The sequence below is a fragment of the Psittacula echo genome (assembly GCF_963264785.1).
Source record: "Psittacula echo genome assembly, chromosome: 1".
Taxonomy (NCBI): domain Eukaryota; kingdom Metazoa; phylum Chordata; class Aves; order Psittaciformes; family Psittacidae; genus Psittacula; species Psittacula echo.
In genome coordinates, this window is record NC_137735.1 from 163,197,448 (window position 1) to 163,216,136 (window position 18,689).

The 18,689-nt window shown below is 43.8% G+C and overlaps 1 protein-coding gene across 5 annotated transcripts in view; it reads right to left on the reverse strand.

Annotated features, from left to right (window-relative positions):
- The window catches only part of MKLN1 (muskelin 1), a 115,442-nt gene that overhangs the window by 87,448 nt on the left and 9,305 nt on the right, over positions 1–18,689 (reverse strand). For 2 of the 5 annotated variants that reach the window (XM_080619191.1, XM_080619193.1), the window contains exons 2-4: positions 10,560–10,629; positions 2,819–2,961; positions 1,388–1,476 (exon numbers count right to left, since the gene is read on the reverse strand). In XM_080619191.1, the coding sequence (XP_080475317.1) occupies positions 1,388–1,476; positions 2,819–2,961; positions 10,560–10,629 (302 nt within the window). Of the gene's footprint in view, positions 1–1,387; positions 1,477–2,818; positions 2,962–10,107; positions 10,170–10,559; positions 10,630–18,689 lie in introns of all 5 variants that reach the window. The other 3 variants (XM_080619196.1, XM_080619194.1, XM_080619192.1) reach the window with 2 other exon arrangements.

Genomic DNA, 18,689 nt, shown 5'->3' on the forward strand with positions numbered 1-18,689 from the left:
GAAAATAAAACTCTACTAGTAGAAATTAACCAGCATTTCACTCTGCTGCATGTTTCAACTTGCTGCTAACACTTCATAACATCACAACCCGTTTTGCTGGACAGGATTCACACATCCAGACAAGTAGCTGGTAATCTTTCCATCTTTTCATCCACCCCTTTAGCCCTCTAGTAACTACTTGCTGGTTTCTAGCCAGTGAAAAGTAACATTTCCTAAAAACCTAAAGCAGAAAGCTCCAGAAATCAACCTTCCTGTTGTAGTCAACCTTTAACTCTATTGCTCTGCACCTCTTGAGGTTTCCTAAAGCCAAGTGTTACGGATGCTTCCAAAAGCAACAGCCAAAAACAAGCCCAATGCACAACCGATTCCTCTACTCTTCTAAGAACGGAAACACCACTGTTCATGGCACAAACACAATTGCTTGATTCCCAGCCTGAAGCTTTCAATTCCACAAGCAAACATGAGAAGAGATGCAGAAAGCCATGCAGAGACACGAGCAGAGGGCTCCGAGGGGAGCCCCTGCACAGCCACTATCATCCAAGTCTTGGCAAAGGAATTACTCAAAGCTTCAAAACATCCCTCAATTCATCTAAATGAGTCAACACATCTCATTTTTCAGCAGCTACCTCTTTGCTCCGTTTTTAACCTTAAATAGCCAGTTTAAAACCAGCCATTATTTTACTATCTCAGTATAGGAAGGGCAAGATAAACCTATTGAGCTACAAACAGCTGAAATGCTCTAAATTCTTGGATTAAATCCACTGATGGCCACTGTAAGGCTCTTGTTCTCTCTGGCCTGCATGAAGCAAGGAAGAGAGCTCCCTACCCGCTCCCATCACAGGTCACAGCAACCTGCCTTCATTAGCTTCACCAGAGAAACAACACTAGACAGCATTTCTTTGCCCCTGGATGTCATCTTTAGTCAGAGATTAGACATAACTATTAGAGTACCAGGAAGAGAACAAGGAAGGCTTCTGCTGTTGCTCTATGTGTTGTGAGAGTGTCTGAGAGTAAGAGTTCAATCCCTTTCAAACTCTAGGGCTGCCAATGCTGACACTTATACCAGTACTTCATGATTTATTTAAAGCTCTAGATAGCAATTCCTAGTAGGACAGAAACAGCTTCCCCAGCAACTAGTTGACTCAACAGCTCTGTTTCTGACAATGACTCTATTTCACTTTCATTCCCCAGGACTTATATTACTGAAGCTGTTATTTCTTATTAACAGGACTTCACTACGTTCCAATCTAACCAGCCTAAAAGATCACGAAATGGAACAGCTCTTGTGGATACTTTGCCTGAGTACAATGAAGTCACATGTGCCAAGACTGGCACAAGTATAAGAAGAGATTAATTTCTACTCAGAATGCTGAAAAAATGCATTTACCTATCTTAATGAATCGACAGGGGAACATCTGTTCATCAATTTTATGCTTCAAGGTGAATGTTTCTTTGTTATAATCATTCTTTAAGCCACTGTGGGAAAAAATAAATAAGGTTACTAAATCTTACCTTGTATTTTAGAACTAGCTAATAAATGCAATCTAGGTCATGCCTGAAATGGTTCACGTTACTATGAATCATAAGTACGCATGCTGGACCAATGCCTGGATTCCTCTCCACCACCTTCTATCTCCTGAGCACTGGGGAGTGATTTTAGGAGGGAACTGATATGGGATCAATGCTGCTCATTTGTGCCTGTCACCCTGCGAATTCAGGAAGGGATGTGCCTCAGCCTTGTTGTCAAGAGGGGGGATGGATCAGCTCTCTGTTACCACACCACCAAAGTGCTTTGTGAGCCATTGATGGGCTTTACTTCCTAAAAACATCAAATATTTAGTGTCATTTATCAAAAAGCTGAAGGATTTTTACTGAAGATACAAGTGTAGGACCCAAAATATGGATTTTTATTCAACTTCAGTACAAGTGACATGACATTAGGTATCAAAAATCACTATTCTAGCAGCAATGAAGTCAAACTGCAAGGCTGGTCTATCTAAAGAGGGCAAAAGGGTGGGAAGTGTTGTGCCTAGTTTCTATGTGGTCTTGAAGGACTCCTGCAACAAAGAACTTGCATTTTTCCATGGCTATTCCACTTGACTACAGATGATGTACACCCATACGTTCCCCGGAGGTGGACTTTCCTTCTGTTGGCCTCCAAAAATAGACTACTTCTTGCTATTCATTTCTCCTGTACTCCTAAGGCATTTCAATATGATTCCTCTTTCTTCTCCTCCAGAAGGCCTTTGTCAATTTACATCAACTCCTCAGCTCTGGATAGCTGGAATAACCAAAAGGTGTTTTCTTTAAGCCCTTAACAGTGCAACTATCAAACTAAACACAAAAAAACACAGCTTTCCATCTGCTTACTTAATGTATTTACCCATTAGAAGACAGGCAGAGCAGCTGACTAGTTCAGGCCTTCTCAGCTGCAATGAGGTTCTTGACATAAGCAGGTTCTTTGGGCTTTTAAAAGCTACTTTAAGCTACCCACACCTGGGAAATCATTTCTCTTGTGCCTCAAGCACACAGAAGAAAGGAATCACAACCCAGCAACATCATACCCTGCTCTCAGCTCTTCCAAGTCTCCAAGAATTTGCTCTCCACAAATCCTCTGTGGTTAGAGCAGGATAAGGAAGGCTTCCTGGAGCAAGTGGTGCTGCTCTCTGACCTGCCCATAAACACAAGGATAACTAACTGCAGGATCAAAATCACAGCTCTATTACACAGTGAGCCATGTGTCTGCTGGGGTGTGAAGGGGAAAAGCCTTTTGGTCCAGCCTTTTGTAATTCTCATAGCTGATGAAATCCCATCTTACCTGGATAAGAGATCTGTCATATTTTCCTCATTCATTCCACCAAAGACTTTAAACTTCTTTAAATTGCAGACATGTGTTTTCTCATATTTGCCAAATGTGATGCTCTGGACTATGGCAGGTCTTTCAAGTTTCAGAATCAAATACTGTGGAAGAAAGAACAGTGAGTTTTAATAGTAAAGCCAAGGCTGCAAAACACACTGAGGGAGAAACATTACAGCCTTCAAACACTCAGTTTCCAGAGCCAAAGAATGAAAGTTTTGATGATTCCTCCCCATTATTATATTTTCTCCTGGGATTAAACAAAGGGTTTTTTAGGAATATTACTTTAAAAGCAGTTTATCCAGGAAAAAGATTTGCTTGAACCACCTATACCTATAAAATAGCACTTCTATTCAGGGCTTAGATACATTCCTTCAAGTTGGATGCAAGACTTCCTGAAATCTGGCAAATAGGATCAAACTACACAGAGTGATGATTCAAACACCCACTCCAGCCTGAAATGAAACCTAAACTGAATACACAATTAGATAAATACAGTATGTTCCACATGCTAAGAGAACATCAAATTACTTTTTCCTCTCTGGGCTGACACTATTTAACCACTGAACACAGACCAAGTTTGATGTGTGGCCAACATAGGAACCAACTGCTTCTTAACCATAGCAAATATACCCAAGCACTTAATAGACAAGAAAGGGCCTTTATACATGGAATGATGCCTGGAAGAAGTTTTTTACTGTAAGGAAGAAGTTGCCCAGAGAAGCTTTGGCTGTTCCATCCTTGGCAGTGTTCAAGGCCAGGTTAGACAGGGCTTGGAGCAACCTGCTCTAGTGGAAGGTGTCCCCACCTGTGGCATCTTTAAGGCCCCTTCCAACCCAAACCAGTCTGGGATTCTATGATGATGCTCTCCCTTGTGAACATTTACTCCCCCCTTACACAAATATCCATCCCCCCCAGTGTATAAATAGTCAGATTATTTCAAGTCCCAGCTATCAGCTTCACCAGCACTGACGGAAGAAAAGCTCTGTTCCACTGGAAAAGCCTGTGTAGAGAAGCACCTGCACCATTCATCAGGAAGCACCAAGCATCAGGTTTATTTAACTTCCCCCTACAAACCAGGTCTTGGAAGGAGCCCGGAGACACCCTGGTTAGCAGAATAAATCAAGTTTTACACCTGAAAGCAGTGTGTTTAATTCTCTTCCCTGACTTCTGAGAAAGGACACAACAGAGAAGGGAGGAGAAGTGCGGAATCACAGTTACTCATCCTGCTGGATTTTGTTACAAAACCCTGCGATAAGGGTACAGCACAAGCAGATCAAGCCTTGCAGGACACCTCCCACTGCAGGCACTGCTGGTAGCCCTTTCCTCCAAGCAGCAGCACTGCCAAACCAGACATGATGCAGGATTTTCAGTCTTTTATCAACATTAACTAGGGGATTTGCATGCACGTGGATGCTTTCTGTGGTTCCTGAGAACAAACTAGCAAAAAGTGCCATGGGCATCAATCTGCTTGTGCTAAACTGCTCCATCAAACTGAACCCCCAGAGCATGAGCAGGAGCTCAAGGAAGGGATTTTCCCCCTCTGCTGCACTCTGGGGAGGCCCCCCCTGCAGTCCTGATCCAGCTCTGGGGCAGCAGCACAAGAAGGATGTGGAGCTGTTGGAGGGAGTGCAGAGGAGGCCATGGAGATGCTGCAAGGGCTGGAGCAGCTCTGCTCTGGAGCCAGGCTGAGAGAGCTGGGCTGGGTCAGCCTGGAGAAGAGAAGGCTCCTGAAGGGGAGACCTGAGAGCAGCTCCAGTGCCTAAAGGGCCTGCAGGAAACCTGGAGAGCAGCTTTGGACAAGGGCCTGTAGGGACAGGCCAAGGGGAATGGCTTTAACCTGCCCGAGGGGAGACTGAGATGAGCTCTTAGGCAGAAGCTCTTCTCTGTGAGGGTGCTGAGGCGCTGGCACAGGGTGCCCAGAGAAGCTGTGGCTGCCCCATCCCTGGCAGTGTTCAAGGCCAGGTTGGACACAGGGACTTGGAGCAAGCTGCTCTAGTGGAAGGTGTCCCTGTTCATGGCAGGGGGCTGGAACTGGATGAGCTTTAAGGTCCCTTCCAACACAAACCAGTCTGGGATTTTATGCTGTATATTGCCTCAAGAGCTGCAAACAGCTGGCTGCATTGAGATTTCTGGACTACTACCAGGCCTTTACATGTGTCAGACTATTCTCTATAGCTCTGAAAGATGTGATACAAGTGTACATAAAATCAAGTGATTTATTTGACCTGGAGAGAACAAGTCTAGAGATTTCAGACATACACCAAGCTATTTGACACTCTTCCATCCTATTTCTATAAGCAACATCAGTATGTTTCATGCCCCAGGAGTCATGAAGCATTCTAAAAACCCAGACTTACCAGCTGAAGTGTCTGTTCATTAGAAGCCTGACACAGACACGAATGGGAGTAACTGCACTAAAACCTCAGCCTCAAATTACAACACTTACAAAGATGCTACAAAACATTAGGAGAGTAAAACCTCTGCTTCATGATTAAATGCATTCGGAAGTGAAGGTGTCCAAAGAGCAGAGTAAGTCATGTATGGCACCTTAACAGCTTGTTAGGGTACACACCCCAACACCAACAAGCAAATCCAGCCCTGTCACACAGGCAGCTGCAAGCTCATTTGAAGCTCTAGTATGCGCTGCTATTTGATGACAACCATGTGCAATGCTTCTGCATCACACAACTGAGTGTAAGTTTTATTAATGGACTTTAAATTAGTTCCTGATACCATTGACACAGCAGGATGTAAATCAAGACAGGCAAAACTGCTCTTCTCAGATGCAGAACTGAAACCAGTTGTTTGGACAGTGCCACTAACTTTAATGTTGGGCAGAACTTATATCTCCACATCAAATAGACTGGTTCAGATTTCAAACTGCACCTTGCAAGCTGCAAGTGCAATTAAAGTCACATTGAATTCTATTCATTTCTCTGTTCTGCTCACATAGTTAATTAGGGAGGAGCGAAACTTGTACTGAACGTAAAGATAAACCCACAAACCAACAAAATAACTGGGCCTGCTGCACAAACCTTCCCATTGCCTTTGTAATGCAGCCCCTTTTGTTCACCACAGGATTAATCAAGCCACCTAGGGAAGTTCCGTGGTGTTCTGTGCTTAGTCTTCCAAGTCAGACCATCATTGGAGCCACCAGAATGAGCATTTATGACAGGTCTGCAGCATTACCAGCTTCACACTTCCTATGTAAGCCTAGAACTAGTTTATAAATAGACCCATCAGCCCTCTTCTGCCTGAATAGGTTACTACATAACAGGTTTGTTAATAAATATATAGTTTCTGGGTCATTCTATTTTTGACTGGAGAAAGATATCTAGTTTAATAAACAGAAAAGCAGCTGTCATCTCTATTTCCTATCCCTGGCACTCATTCATAACCAACTGGTGGCTTTCAGGGCCACAGGAATTATTTAAGTCTCCCATACCCATAAAGTTAGGGAAACCCTTCGCTAAATATAGTCACATGGCAGCATTTCAAGTGGCCAGACTTCCACTTTCAGTTCCTTTCCCTTTTCAAAGGGGTTTAATATGGACTCTGCCACATTTACTGCCAAGCACGTGCCTTTGTTGAGCTGCTGAACACATTCTCAGATTCTTTCCTATGTTCTTCTGATTTGTGCTCATCCCAGCAAGAGGAATGCTCTAAAAGACAAGGTGCCTGGAAGGTTTCACTCAGAAAGGGAATAAATCAATGTTCAGGGACTCACTTATCATAGAATGGGTTGGAAAGGACCTTAAGATCATCCAGTTCCAACCCCCTGCCATGGGCAGGGACACCTCACACTCAACCATGTTGCCCAAGGCTCTGTCCAGCCTGGCCTTGAACACTGCCAGGGATGGAGCATTTACTATTTCTCTGGGCAACCTCTTCCAGGGCCTCAGCACCCTCACAGTAAAGAGCTTCTTCCTTATATCTAACCTGAACTTCCCCTGTTTCAGTTTGAACCCATCACCCTTTGTCCTGTCACTACAGTCCCTGATGAAATGTCCCTCTCCAGCATCCTTGTAGCCCCCTTCAGATACTGGAAGCTGCTCTGAGTTCTCCACACAGCCTTACCATCCTCGTGGCCTCCTCTGGACTTGTTCCAACAGTTCCATGTCCTTTTTATGTTGAGGACACCAGAACTGCACACAATGCTCCAAGTGAGGTCTCACGAGAGCAGAGCAGAGGGGCAGGATCACCTCCATGACCTGCTGGTCACGCTCCTTTTGATGCAGCCCAGCACGCGGTTGGTATCTGGGCTGCAAGCTCACACTGAAGCTGGCTCATGTTCAGTTTCTCATCAACCTAGTATTTCTACCTCTAAGCCAGCACAGCATCTACCCCTCAGCAGGGAATTACTAAACCCTTCCACTAAGGTGAGACACTGATGGGTCAAACAGCAGCAATGAGGGCTGCAGAGGTTCCAGTGAGCACAACTGACACTAGTCCTTGTGTTGTGTCTTAGCCCACAGGTCAGCCAACACAGCTGGGAACAAGGAAAGCTTTATTTGCCCAAGTTTTAGTTCACTTCCTGTCCTGGACTGTTAAAGCCACCCACTTGTTTTGTGTCACCACAAAAGTGAACAGTTCTTAAATGAAGTGATGCCAACACCCAAGCCATAAAACCCTTTAAACTCCATGTTCCACAGAAATAACCATGTTTACTCTGGGGAGTAAAAGTTATGTTCATAGATCAGTTCTCTGGAAATAGCCAACTTCTAACAAAGCAGCTCATTTCCCCCCAGCTTCTCAACCACACAATTCAATCACCACTATTTCAACTGAAGATTCCCAAGCTAAGAATCCACGCTAAGAACTTCAGCATCTGCAAGAATGAAGAAGCAGAAAACCTGCATAAAGTTTAACCTACATTAAAATGTGGCAGTTTTTCAATGGTCAAGGTGCAAACACTCACTGTTTTGAGCAAAACGCACCCGAACCTGAAGTTCTTTTGTCAACTGTGAGGCAACACAGTTTGGAAGTCTATACACAGAAACAACAACTGCATTCTTTGCACACCAGACTCTACAAACTGCAGTTCCCTGATCCCTCTTTCCAGTTAACTTTTCAACAGAGAAGTCTACGCTATAAAGAAATGCTTTATGTGAATAATTAAACTCTCAGGTTAGAAGCACAAGAATGAGCTGAAGTACATATTGGAGACACTGCAAATACATCATCACACTCAGTGCTCAGGACTGGGTTTGCCGAATGCATGAGCAACTACACAGCACTTCATATTCTCACTGCTGGATACAGAGGTTGAGGCAGGAGGAATTCAGCATTTTCCACTCGGGCAGACAGGTTTTCTGTTGGCTTTGTCTTTTAACACTTAATAAAATTCAACTATTGTCTTGCAAAATCTCAGTCACCATTACAAAGAGGAACTTTTAGCAAGTCAGATGAAAGGACCGCAAATCTGGATACCTCACACACACACACATATATATATATGTAGGTTGATCTGAGATATATAGCTAGATATATATGATAATGTTAATTCATCTCTACCCTAAAGTTTGGTTTCAATGACTTGCTCAGTATGTGGGGCAGTGCCCACTTCTCAAGGGTTGGATTCAATAGCTCTGCAAAAGCATCTTCATTCAGGCCATGACCAATACACATACACTCTGCTCTGCTCTCATGAAACCCCACTTACAGCATTGTGTGCAGTTCTGGTGTCCTCAACATAGAAAGGACATGAAGCTGTTGGAGCAAGTCCAGAGGAGGCCACAAGGATGATCAGGGGCTGAAGCACCTCCCGTATGGAGACAGGCTGAGAACGTTGGGGCTGCTCAGCCTGGAGAAGAGAAGCTGTGTGGAGACCTCAGAGCAGCTTCCAGTATCTGAAGAGGGACTCTTCATCAGAGACTGTTGTAGGCTGCCCAAAGAAGTGGAAAATGCTCCATCCCAGGCAGTGTTCAAGGCCAGGTTGGCTAGAGCCTTTGGCAACACAGTCTAGTGTGAGGTGTTCCTACCCATGGCAGGGGGTTGGAACTGGATGATCTTAAGGTCCTTTTCAACCCATTCTATAATTCTCTGAAACCTGTTGGAAGACATCTCTAACAAGCTCACGTGGTTCGTACAGGAGTCTACCACTCTAATCACTCCCTGCTTCATCTACATGTCTGACTGTAACTTATATCACTGCTTGTCAGCTTTAAGCATAAACTGGGAATATTCTAAAGCACCCAGTTACAAGAGATGTATTCTCATGCCAGAATCAGGTTTTTAAAAGCACAAGATATTCAGGATGGCTTAGAAAAATCAAAGAGCAACTTTTAGCCACAACTAAAAGCACCTCAGGTGAAGAACCCACTCAAAAGCTGTGTCACAAGCCAACCTTGCTTTGTGAACAAGAAATCCCTAAGGAAAACATGAGCTGCCTGCATGAAAGGAATAAAGGATGGCACAGACTGGGATATAGCATATGCTCAATACCTATTACCCTGCAATCAATAGTTCCTAGATAGACCAAAACTGCTCAAGGTATGGATTAAATTCCTATGCTGTTTATCAAAATATATATATATATATAAAAATCAAATTAAAAGAGCAGTAGATGCACAGAGGCACCCAGAGGATCAAAATTAAGCCTCCACAAGCAGGTCTATGAAACATGTAAATGGAATCAAAAGGGGAGTTTTCCATCTCCTCCTAAGAAAACCCCACTTTTAGAGACACAACAGTATAGAAACCTCATCATGAATAGCAAAGACGAAAGCTTTGCAGCTGGATGACATGAGCTGCTGCTATAAGGAAGCCACCAGTCCAGACTATAGATTCTTAATACACTTTCAAAACAAAGCAGTAAGATTTACCTACACAGATACTCTGTGAGACTTAACGCATGAGGAATACCTGGATTAAACAAGTAGTTAAGCAAAAGAACTTTGCATGAGAGGGATAAACACTTTGCATCAGTGTTTTAAACAAAATACCTAGAATAAGCAGCATTCAAGGCCAGGCTGGATGAGGCTTGCAGAAACCTGCTCTAGTGGAAGGTGTCCCTGCCCATGGCAGGGGGTTGGAACTGAATGAGCTTTAAGGTCCCTTCCAACTCAACCCAGTTTGGGATTCCCAAACAGCACCAGAGGAATAAGGTATAGAACTAGCATAAAGCGAATAATAACACATCTACTGGAGGGAAAAAAAATAAGTAAAAGGATAATCATTTTTTTTCTGGATAATCTAATTAAGAGTGGAAAAGCAAATCAGAGGCTAAAAATCAATACAAATCTTACTTTAATGAACAGAAGAGGTGACATTCAAATCTCTTGAAACAGAGTCTCCATTTCTAAATGTGCTATTAGGAGAAACAAATACAAGCTCTTTAGATCCAGGACTGAAGGCCAGGAATCTCCAGCAGCTTCCAGCAGCACTGACAAAGGGGGACCCACACGCCTCATTAGGAGCTTAATCCAACCATAAGGGAGATGATTTCCAGCATGACTGTTATTGTCAAGGATGAAACATGAAACTTCCGCCCCAAAACCCAAGTATTTGGCAAAAGATCCCGAATAAACAGTTGGAAATGTAAATACCTCATGTAGCATCAACCTGTATTTGAGAGAGAGAAGGTAGCCCCTAAAGGCTGTCCATATAAATAGTAGCAGCCTAATGAGAATTCCAGTCTATATCCAGTCTATATCAAGTAGTACAATGACTACAGAGTTGCAGAGATTCAGATGCTTACCTGGGGAGGGTAATTGCTTTCTGAAGACCATCTTGAGGATTGATCATTGGGCTTATCCACCAAGATATTCCTAAAAGAGAAAACAAGAAGCCAGAAGTCACTTAAGGAACAGCCACAGTGCATTTGAATCTCCAATAAGACATATCATACATGCAGCTCGGTAATATTGGAACTGGATGATCTTAAGGTCCTTTCCAATCCTATGATTCTATGATTCTCATGCAACTACCCACATCTCTGTGCAGAGACTAAGGTTCTCTCCCTCTTATTAGAGATTTTCTACATTGCCGTTTTACAGGACCCATCAAAATCCGCCTCCAAACCCTTGTGGTTGTGAAATGCAGCTCCACATTGCAAAATCAAAGCCAAATTGTGAAATCAATGTAAACCAGATGAATTGACGTAGGCTCCAGTCCACAGCGACGTGGAAAAAATGGGCTCATTCACCTCAGCGGGAGAACTTTTCACTAAGGTTACTGATGAGCAGCAAAATGGTTTTGAAAGCCAAACACTGTCCTTTACTAGACGGGCGCGACTGGAACGAAGACAGGGCTGTAAACATACTTAAGAGCGTGGAAGATGACCATCCAACTCATGCCAACTTTTAACAAGCATTTTTCATGTGAGCTACAAGCCTAGAACAACAAAACAAGAGAAGTCCAACTCTTTAACCCAGCAAAAACACCTCCGAGTTGCTTTCTTACAAGTTCAGGTAACAAACATGAATTCAGAATAGGTTTCTTGGCTAAAATGAAACGCATTCATTTTAGGAGGATGTGAAGATGTTGGAGCAAGTCCAGAGGAGGCCACGAGGACGATCAGGCGTTGAAGCACTTCCCATATGAAGACAGGCTGAGAAAGTTGGGGCTGTTCAGCCTGGAGAAGAGCAGCTGTGTGGAGGCCTCAGAGCAGCTTCCAGTGTCTGAAGGGGCCTACAAGGATGCTGGAGAGGGACCCTTCATCAGGGACTGTAGCAATAGGACAAGTGGGTGATGGGTTCAAACTGAAACAGCGAAAGTTCAGGTTAGATATAAGGAAGAAGCTCTTTGCTGTGAGGGTGGTGAGGCACTGGCACAGAGTGCCCACAGAAGTGATAAATGCTCCATCCCTGGCAGTATTCAAGGCCAAGACGGAGTCTTTGTTGACATGGTCTAGTGTGAGGTGTTCCTGTCCATGGAAGTGGGGCTGGACCTGGATGATCTTAAGGCCCTTTCCAACCCAAACAATTCTACAATTCATCACAACAGTCAGGAGAGGGAAAGGCAGATCCCTCATCTATAACCATGTGGCAAAGCCTACCTCAAAGATTAAACTAAAATATATATATAAACTAACATATATATCTATAATTATGGGTGGGGTAGTGAAGCATCACCTGCTGGACAAGGCTTAGGAGCTCTACCCCCTCCAACTAACAAACTTGCCAGCTCGTAAGACTTATGTAGCAAGAAGGAAGCTACCATCAAAGGGCTTATACCATCTCCATCTGCTGTGTAGGAGGAAAAGAACACGAGCATCTGGATTACTCTAAAGAACTGGAGGAAAAAGTGCTCATATAAAAGCTCAGAAGCGAAAGAGGTTAAGTCAGAGGTTGAGCATTAACAGACAGAGTTATTAGCTCGCTCTTTCCACACTGGGCAGACCAGGATCACCACAGTAGCAACGGTATCCAAGCAGTCCTGTGCTGTGATAAGGGCGAGAGCAAGGAGCCAGAGCAAGGCGGCCCAAAATAATACACACATTGAGAGCTGGCTGAGATATGTCAGGATATTTATACAGCACAGAAACAAAACTCAGGTTCCCTCTCCCTTTAGCTGGTTGCCATCATAGCATGGTGGTTATTACCACAGCCATGCAGCTGGTTTAGTCATGTTTATTCAACATGTTTGAACACTACTCTCTTGCTCTAACCTCATCAAAAAGGGAAACATCACCATTAAACACCATTTCTGTAGAATTAAACACCCAGCTACATCTAGTTTGTAGCACAAAGAGGCTTAGCTCCAAGAGAAAACCTAGCTGCTGTCTTTAGTTGTAACAGGGACAACATGAACCAATCAAGCCAAAGGGAACTGTGCTTTACACTGTGTAGACAAGACCCTCAGTGCCATGGGTTACTGGTGGCCTTGGCAGTGCTGGGCAACGGCTGGATTTGTTGATCTTAAAGATCTTTTCCAAACCATATGATTCTAGGATAAGACACAGACTTCTAATAGAAGTTGCCAGTCTCAAACTAGAAAGTCACCACGAGAAACCAAAACACACTTGTTTTGAGAACAACCATACCTGCAGTCTCCTACACCATGCCACAAGCAAGGCAAAAGGATGCTTATTAATTTCCTAATACCTTTTAATATCTGGAGAGAGGAAAAACTGCTGTACTTGAAGGAGATCTGTATCATATTAAATACTTAAGGGACACGAAGGGAGATAGAACCACTATGTGGCTTTTCTCCTTTGTGGGACTTAATCCCAGCACGCAAGAAGACAACTCACCCTACAGAAGAAGTTTTATTTATGATGCTATTACATTTGTTTAAACAACAGATAAGCTCTTCATATGTTGAGCAACATTTGCAGGAATTGGCACTGGTACATGGTCAGACAATGCCCTGTTGGAAAGAGGAATTTTATAACTGGGACAGATCCCAAAGATCGTATTTTTACCAGTAGATTTGTTTACTTCTCCAGGTCAAAGCTCAGTTTGCCACAGCTAAAGAGGACCTCAATCAGTACATCTCTTCTGTAAGAGAGAGGAGAGGCACAGGCAGCTCACTGAAAATTATGGCTGAAAAGCAACTTAAAAGATGAAGATGGCAATGTCAATGGAGTTACAAATGTTTAAAAACACATGGTTTATTATTTTATGAAGATTAAACAAACACTGAAGACAAGTCCATATGCAAAAAGTCAATTTATTGTACTGTTTTAGGGAAATTTATGAGCTTGGAGGAATTCAAGCATTCCAGAAGTCATGAGATAGTAAGAAACAAATGCATATCCTAGTGACAGATGCTGTTTTCCATGTAAAGCCCTTTTTGTGGACATCACAAAACTCTCACACAGTACCTAGAGGTCCTGTATTACACCTAGATTAACATCTGAGAAACTTCAGCAAATTCCATTAACTCAGTGATTTTCAATGGAATTTTCACAAGGCATTAAAATGAGGCATTTGTAAGCCCTTGAGCTACCACAAGCACCAAATAGTTTTATGTAAGCTCTTCCTGTGAAGAAAAGCAACCCATTAAATGTTTTGTTTGAGAGAACTCATAACCATCAACTGTAGATCCAAGATCTAGTCTAGCATCACTCTACACTGCCAAGAGGGATCATTCCATCCCCTCATGCCTGATCCTCCCTCTCCTCATACCTATAATAAAGAGCAGCATAAATAACTCCTTTAGTCAGATCTGCTCCAATTCAGCTTCCTACTGGTGCCAGCACAAAAGGACAAGGAAAGGATGAGCAGCTGGATTTGGATGAGGGGCTCAGGGAGAACCCCCAACCTCCAACACTGGCAAGTAGCTATAGAAGAACTTAGATGTCATGGTAGCTCTGCTACTCTCTGGGTGATCCTGCACTAAATGCTAAGCAGAAGGAGCTGTTTTATTTGCAGCACAAATAATACCATGTCCAGAGGCACTAATGTGCCTTAAATTCATAACCCAGCTTCCTTCCCAGCTATTAGTAGCTAAGACTTTCTTGTAAGCATTCCCTTGCTAAGTAGAAGTGGCCGCCTTATGGAGAAAGCCCTCTTGGCAGACCACAGTGGAAGTTTCTTCCCCTGCAGACACTGGTCTTGCAACTGCTGGAAGATCATTTCTCCTTTTGCCAACCCAGAAACCATCATATCCGCTGTACCAACTGCTCTCTGCTGGAGTCTGAGAGATGTCCCCACACTTGATGCTACCAGAAGGCATCTCTGTGCAAACAGCTCTGCGGTTTCAGGCATGACAGTCCCTAAGGGGGAGTTATTCTCTGTTTCAGTGGGGATGGAAGGGAGGAGTAAGACAACTTTGCAGAAAACACTCGAAATAAGGTTTAAGGCTGCTATAATTTGCATCTAACCTAAATATTTTCATGAAGCTGCTGCTCAAGAAACCCATGACTTTAGGAATAAGTCCTTCAGAATAAACAAATCCAAAACACCAGCTTTGCTTGGTACATTCAAAGTGCTCTTCAGAGAGCAGCTGTGCAGAAAAGAGCACACGCGGCTCTGGGAGGACTTGGAACTCACACACAGCTCGTGGAGAGGAGGTACCACAGCATTACACTGCATTTAGAATGCAACAAAACCCAGCCTGACTGAAAATGGACAAAGTGCTTCCTTCAGGGTTGTCCATGTGATGCTTCCTCATTTTTTCCTTACAACCACCCCAAAACAGACCAGCAAGGACACAGCAACTAAACCACTTTACAGAGGGCTGCAAAACTTGGTGAACCAACTATTTCAAGTATGTGGAGGCATCACACCAGCCAGTACAAAGTATCAACAACAGAGATACTCCTGCCCAGACTAAATGACACTGGAATGTACACACAGCCTTAAGCGAGAAAAAACAGGGGGGAGAAGGGAGAAACACCACCAGCAAAAAGCCCAGTTCATGGATCTGGAAAGAACAATGGAATTTTCCCTTCATGCAACTCCCAGACACTTAATGCAACTAATTCTGACTTAGCTCAGTGGGCCACTGGCTCTCCCCTAAAGTAGTACAAAAAAAAGCTTCCTAGATTTTGTTATGAAGCTTTTCTCATTTCTACTGGAAAAGTTCTCTACTTCAAATGGCCTAAGGGCATAAACACATGAACATTTCTTTGCTGAAACACTAAAACGTGCACAAGTATTATGCAGTGCACAGATATTCTCAGGGAAGAAGGGGTTTTGAGTTTGGTTGTCTTAAAGAAGTCTTAACTGTGGGGAGGAGTGAATAAAGAAGTACTTCTTAACCTGTGCTACTGCAATGTCTGCAGCAGCATCACTGCACTGTTAAGCAGTTGGTTGGTTTTTAGTCAAGGCCTCTGAGTATCACTGGGCTGCGGTGATGAGAAGTAGCTTAAAAGAACCAAAAGTAAACTGGTCATTGAAAGAAATAAGTGAGAAACTGGTTTGAACAGAATTATTTCTATGCCAGAGCTAAGTGATACCTGGTTTGCTGTCCAATAGTCAGCTGTGACCTGGTGTGTTTCTGTAAGGTCACTTCTAAAGCAGTTTGTCTACATTGCACGTGCTTTGCTATTTTACCTTTGACAGAATCACAGAATCAGTTGAGTTGGAAAAGACGTTTAAGCTCATCAAGCCCACCCATTCCCCAGCACTGCCAAGGCCACCACTAACCCATGGCACTGAAGGCCTCAGCTACACAGTGTGTGAACACTTGCAGGGACAGTGACTGCAGCCCTGCCCTGGGCAGCCTGTGCCAATGCCTGAGCACCCTCTGGGGCAGGAATTGTTCCTCAGCTCCATCTAAACCTGCCCTGGTGCAGCTTGAGGCCGGTTCCTCTTGTCCCATCCCTTGTTCCTTGGGAGCAGAGCCCAGCCCCTCCTGCCTCCATCCTCCTCTCAGGCACTTGTAGGGAGCCATCAGGTCCCCCCTGAGCTTTCTCTTCTCCAGACTGAACCCCCCAGGTCCCTCAGCCGTTCCCCATCACACTGTGCTCCAGGCCCTGCACCAGCTCCATTGCCCTTCTCTGGCCCCGCTCCAGCACCTCAATGTCTCTCTTGTAGTGGGGGACCCAGGTAAATTTATAATGACCAGATGCATGTACGAAACTGCTGAGGAGCTGGAAGCAAGTTTATAGATGGCTGCAAGGTGTAGTGGACCAACTACTTCAAGCTTGTGGAGGCATCACATCAGCCCGTAAAAAGCATCAGCAACAGAGATACTCCTGCCCAGCCTAAGTAAACTGGCAAATCCCATGACAACACAGCATTTAAAACTGAACAGCTGCACTCAAGCTTTGTTTCACTATGCAAGAGGTGCTGCTGCACTTCTCAGCCGCGGGGTTATAGGAAGTCCTGTACTTTAAAAAATGCAAAACATATCAAAACACTGAACCAGTGGTAAAAATCAAAATCAAATTATACAGCCACAGTCCAACCCATTCCCATGTTTGGCCATTGCCTGTGCTTGTTTTGTCTTGGTGCACTTCACAACAAGTGAAACTTTACTTCAAGAGCTGTGTTGGGGTTTGCTGAGGTTAGGTTTGCCTCATAGAATTGTTCTGATTTGGTTCTCATCCATTGGAACAGGCAGATTTATGGGATGTTTACCTTTATTGCAGAAATTCTGCAGTATCTTTTCATCCGGTGTTATTCAAGGCCAGGTTGGACAGAGCCTTGGACAACATGGTCTAGTGTGAGGAGTCCCTGCTCATGGCAGGGGGTTGGAACGGGAAGATCTTAAGGTCCTTTCCAACCCAAACCATTCTGTGATTGAAAGTGATCTCATAAATCACCTTACCAGATCACATCTAATTACACTGGACAACAAAACAGGTATCACTTAGCTTCAGCCTTTGCAAAACAAATTGCTTCTTAACCACAAACCAACACTGCTGCAGCCATTTCCAGTAACACCAGTTTAAAAGTACTTTGGATTCTCTCTCTCCACCCAGTTAAGACTTCTCTAAACAAAATACTTGGATTCCTCAGAGCTTCCTCCTGACACGCCAAGAATTAAATGTCACCAGGAGTGACTAAAACTGCAGCAGGGTGATGAATTCCCAGCAAATCACCAGAGCCTGTAGAATAACTTCCATTCCAGTGACACTCAGCAACCCTAAATCATGGATTAAACTTTTCACTGTATCACAGCGCTGAGCAACCCAAATCCTTTGCAGCAAGAGCTCCCCAGCTCCAGGGTGGTTATAACGGTGTTAGCACAGAGGAAAAAGAAATTGGAGGAGAATAACTAAAGTCAGGCTTAGTCGGGTATGTTGGTGATCACCGTAACTTCACACATCGCTGATGATCACCACTCTAAATGTTTAGGGATGATAGTTTAGATGCAACTTAAATGGTGAGTGATGCTGAACCTTTAAGCTTAAAGATTATCAGGTTTGTTCTCTCTTCACACCAGCCTTGGGTTTAAATATATGAACTGTTACATCACTAAAACTGATCTTTCCCATATACTTAATGTCTATCTGCTTTTTAAAAAGAAACTTAAAAATGATGATGCCCTTAGTGAACTTGTATTAGTGAATGACCATTCATCTTATAGATATGAATATATTTATTACATATAATAACCACAGACTGGTTTGGGTTGAAAGGGACCTTAAATCTCCTCCAGTTCCAACCCCTTGCCATGAACAGGGGCACCTTCCACTAGACCAGGTTGCTCCAAGCCCCGTCCAACCCGTTATTATACATTTATTATCTGGAATAATTTCTTTTGCTTATTTCATACCCAATGTTCATCTGTACATCTCTAAGACACAACAATATTTGAAATGCAGCCTTTTCAGCAATGCATAGAGCCCTAACACAAGTGACACAGCGTGCACTCAGCTGAGCCTGGATGAGGTTCCAAGAGGTTCCCTGAGCAGAAATAAATCCCTGGCTTAATAACATGCCCAAGAAGAGCACAAATTCTACCCTTCAATATTTAAGGGAGAAAAGTCAAAGAGATTAAATTCTGCAGCTGACTGGACTTGTAGCCAATAGATACAATATTGCAGTAAAATCTGCTGGGCAGTTTAAGACATCAGGAGCCACGACCACTTTGTGACAAAGTTCAGTTTTCATTTTAAGCAAATATGACATCTTGCTGAGGAAACAGTTTAGATAACGTGTGAGCATTGGGATTTCTACTGCCAGCCAGCACCAGAAAAGCCACTGAAAGCAGGCTTCCCAAATCATGGAATGGTTTGGGTTGGAAGGGACCTTAAAGCTCATCCAGTTCCAACCCCTGCCACGGGCAGGGACACCTTCCACTGGAGCAGCTTGCTCCAAGCCCCTGTGTCCAACCTGGCCTTGAACACTGCCAGGGATGGGGCAGCCACAGCTTCTCTGGGCACCCTGGGCCAGCGCCTCAGCACCCTCACAGGGAAGAGCTTCTGCCTAAGAGCTCATCTCAGTCTCCCCTCTGGCAGGTTAAAGCCATTCCCCCTTGGCCTGTCCCT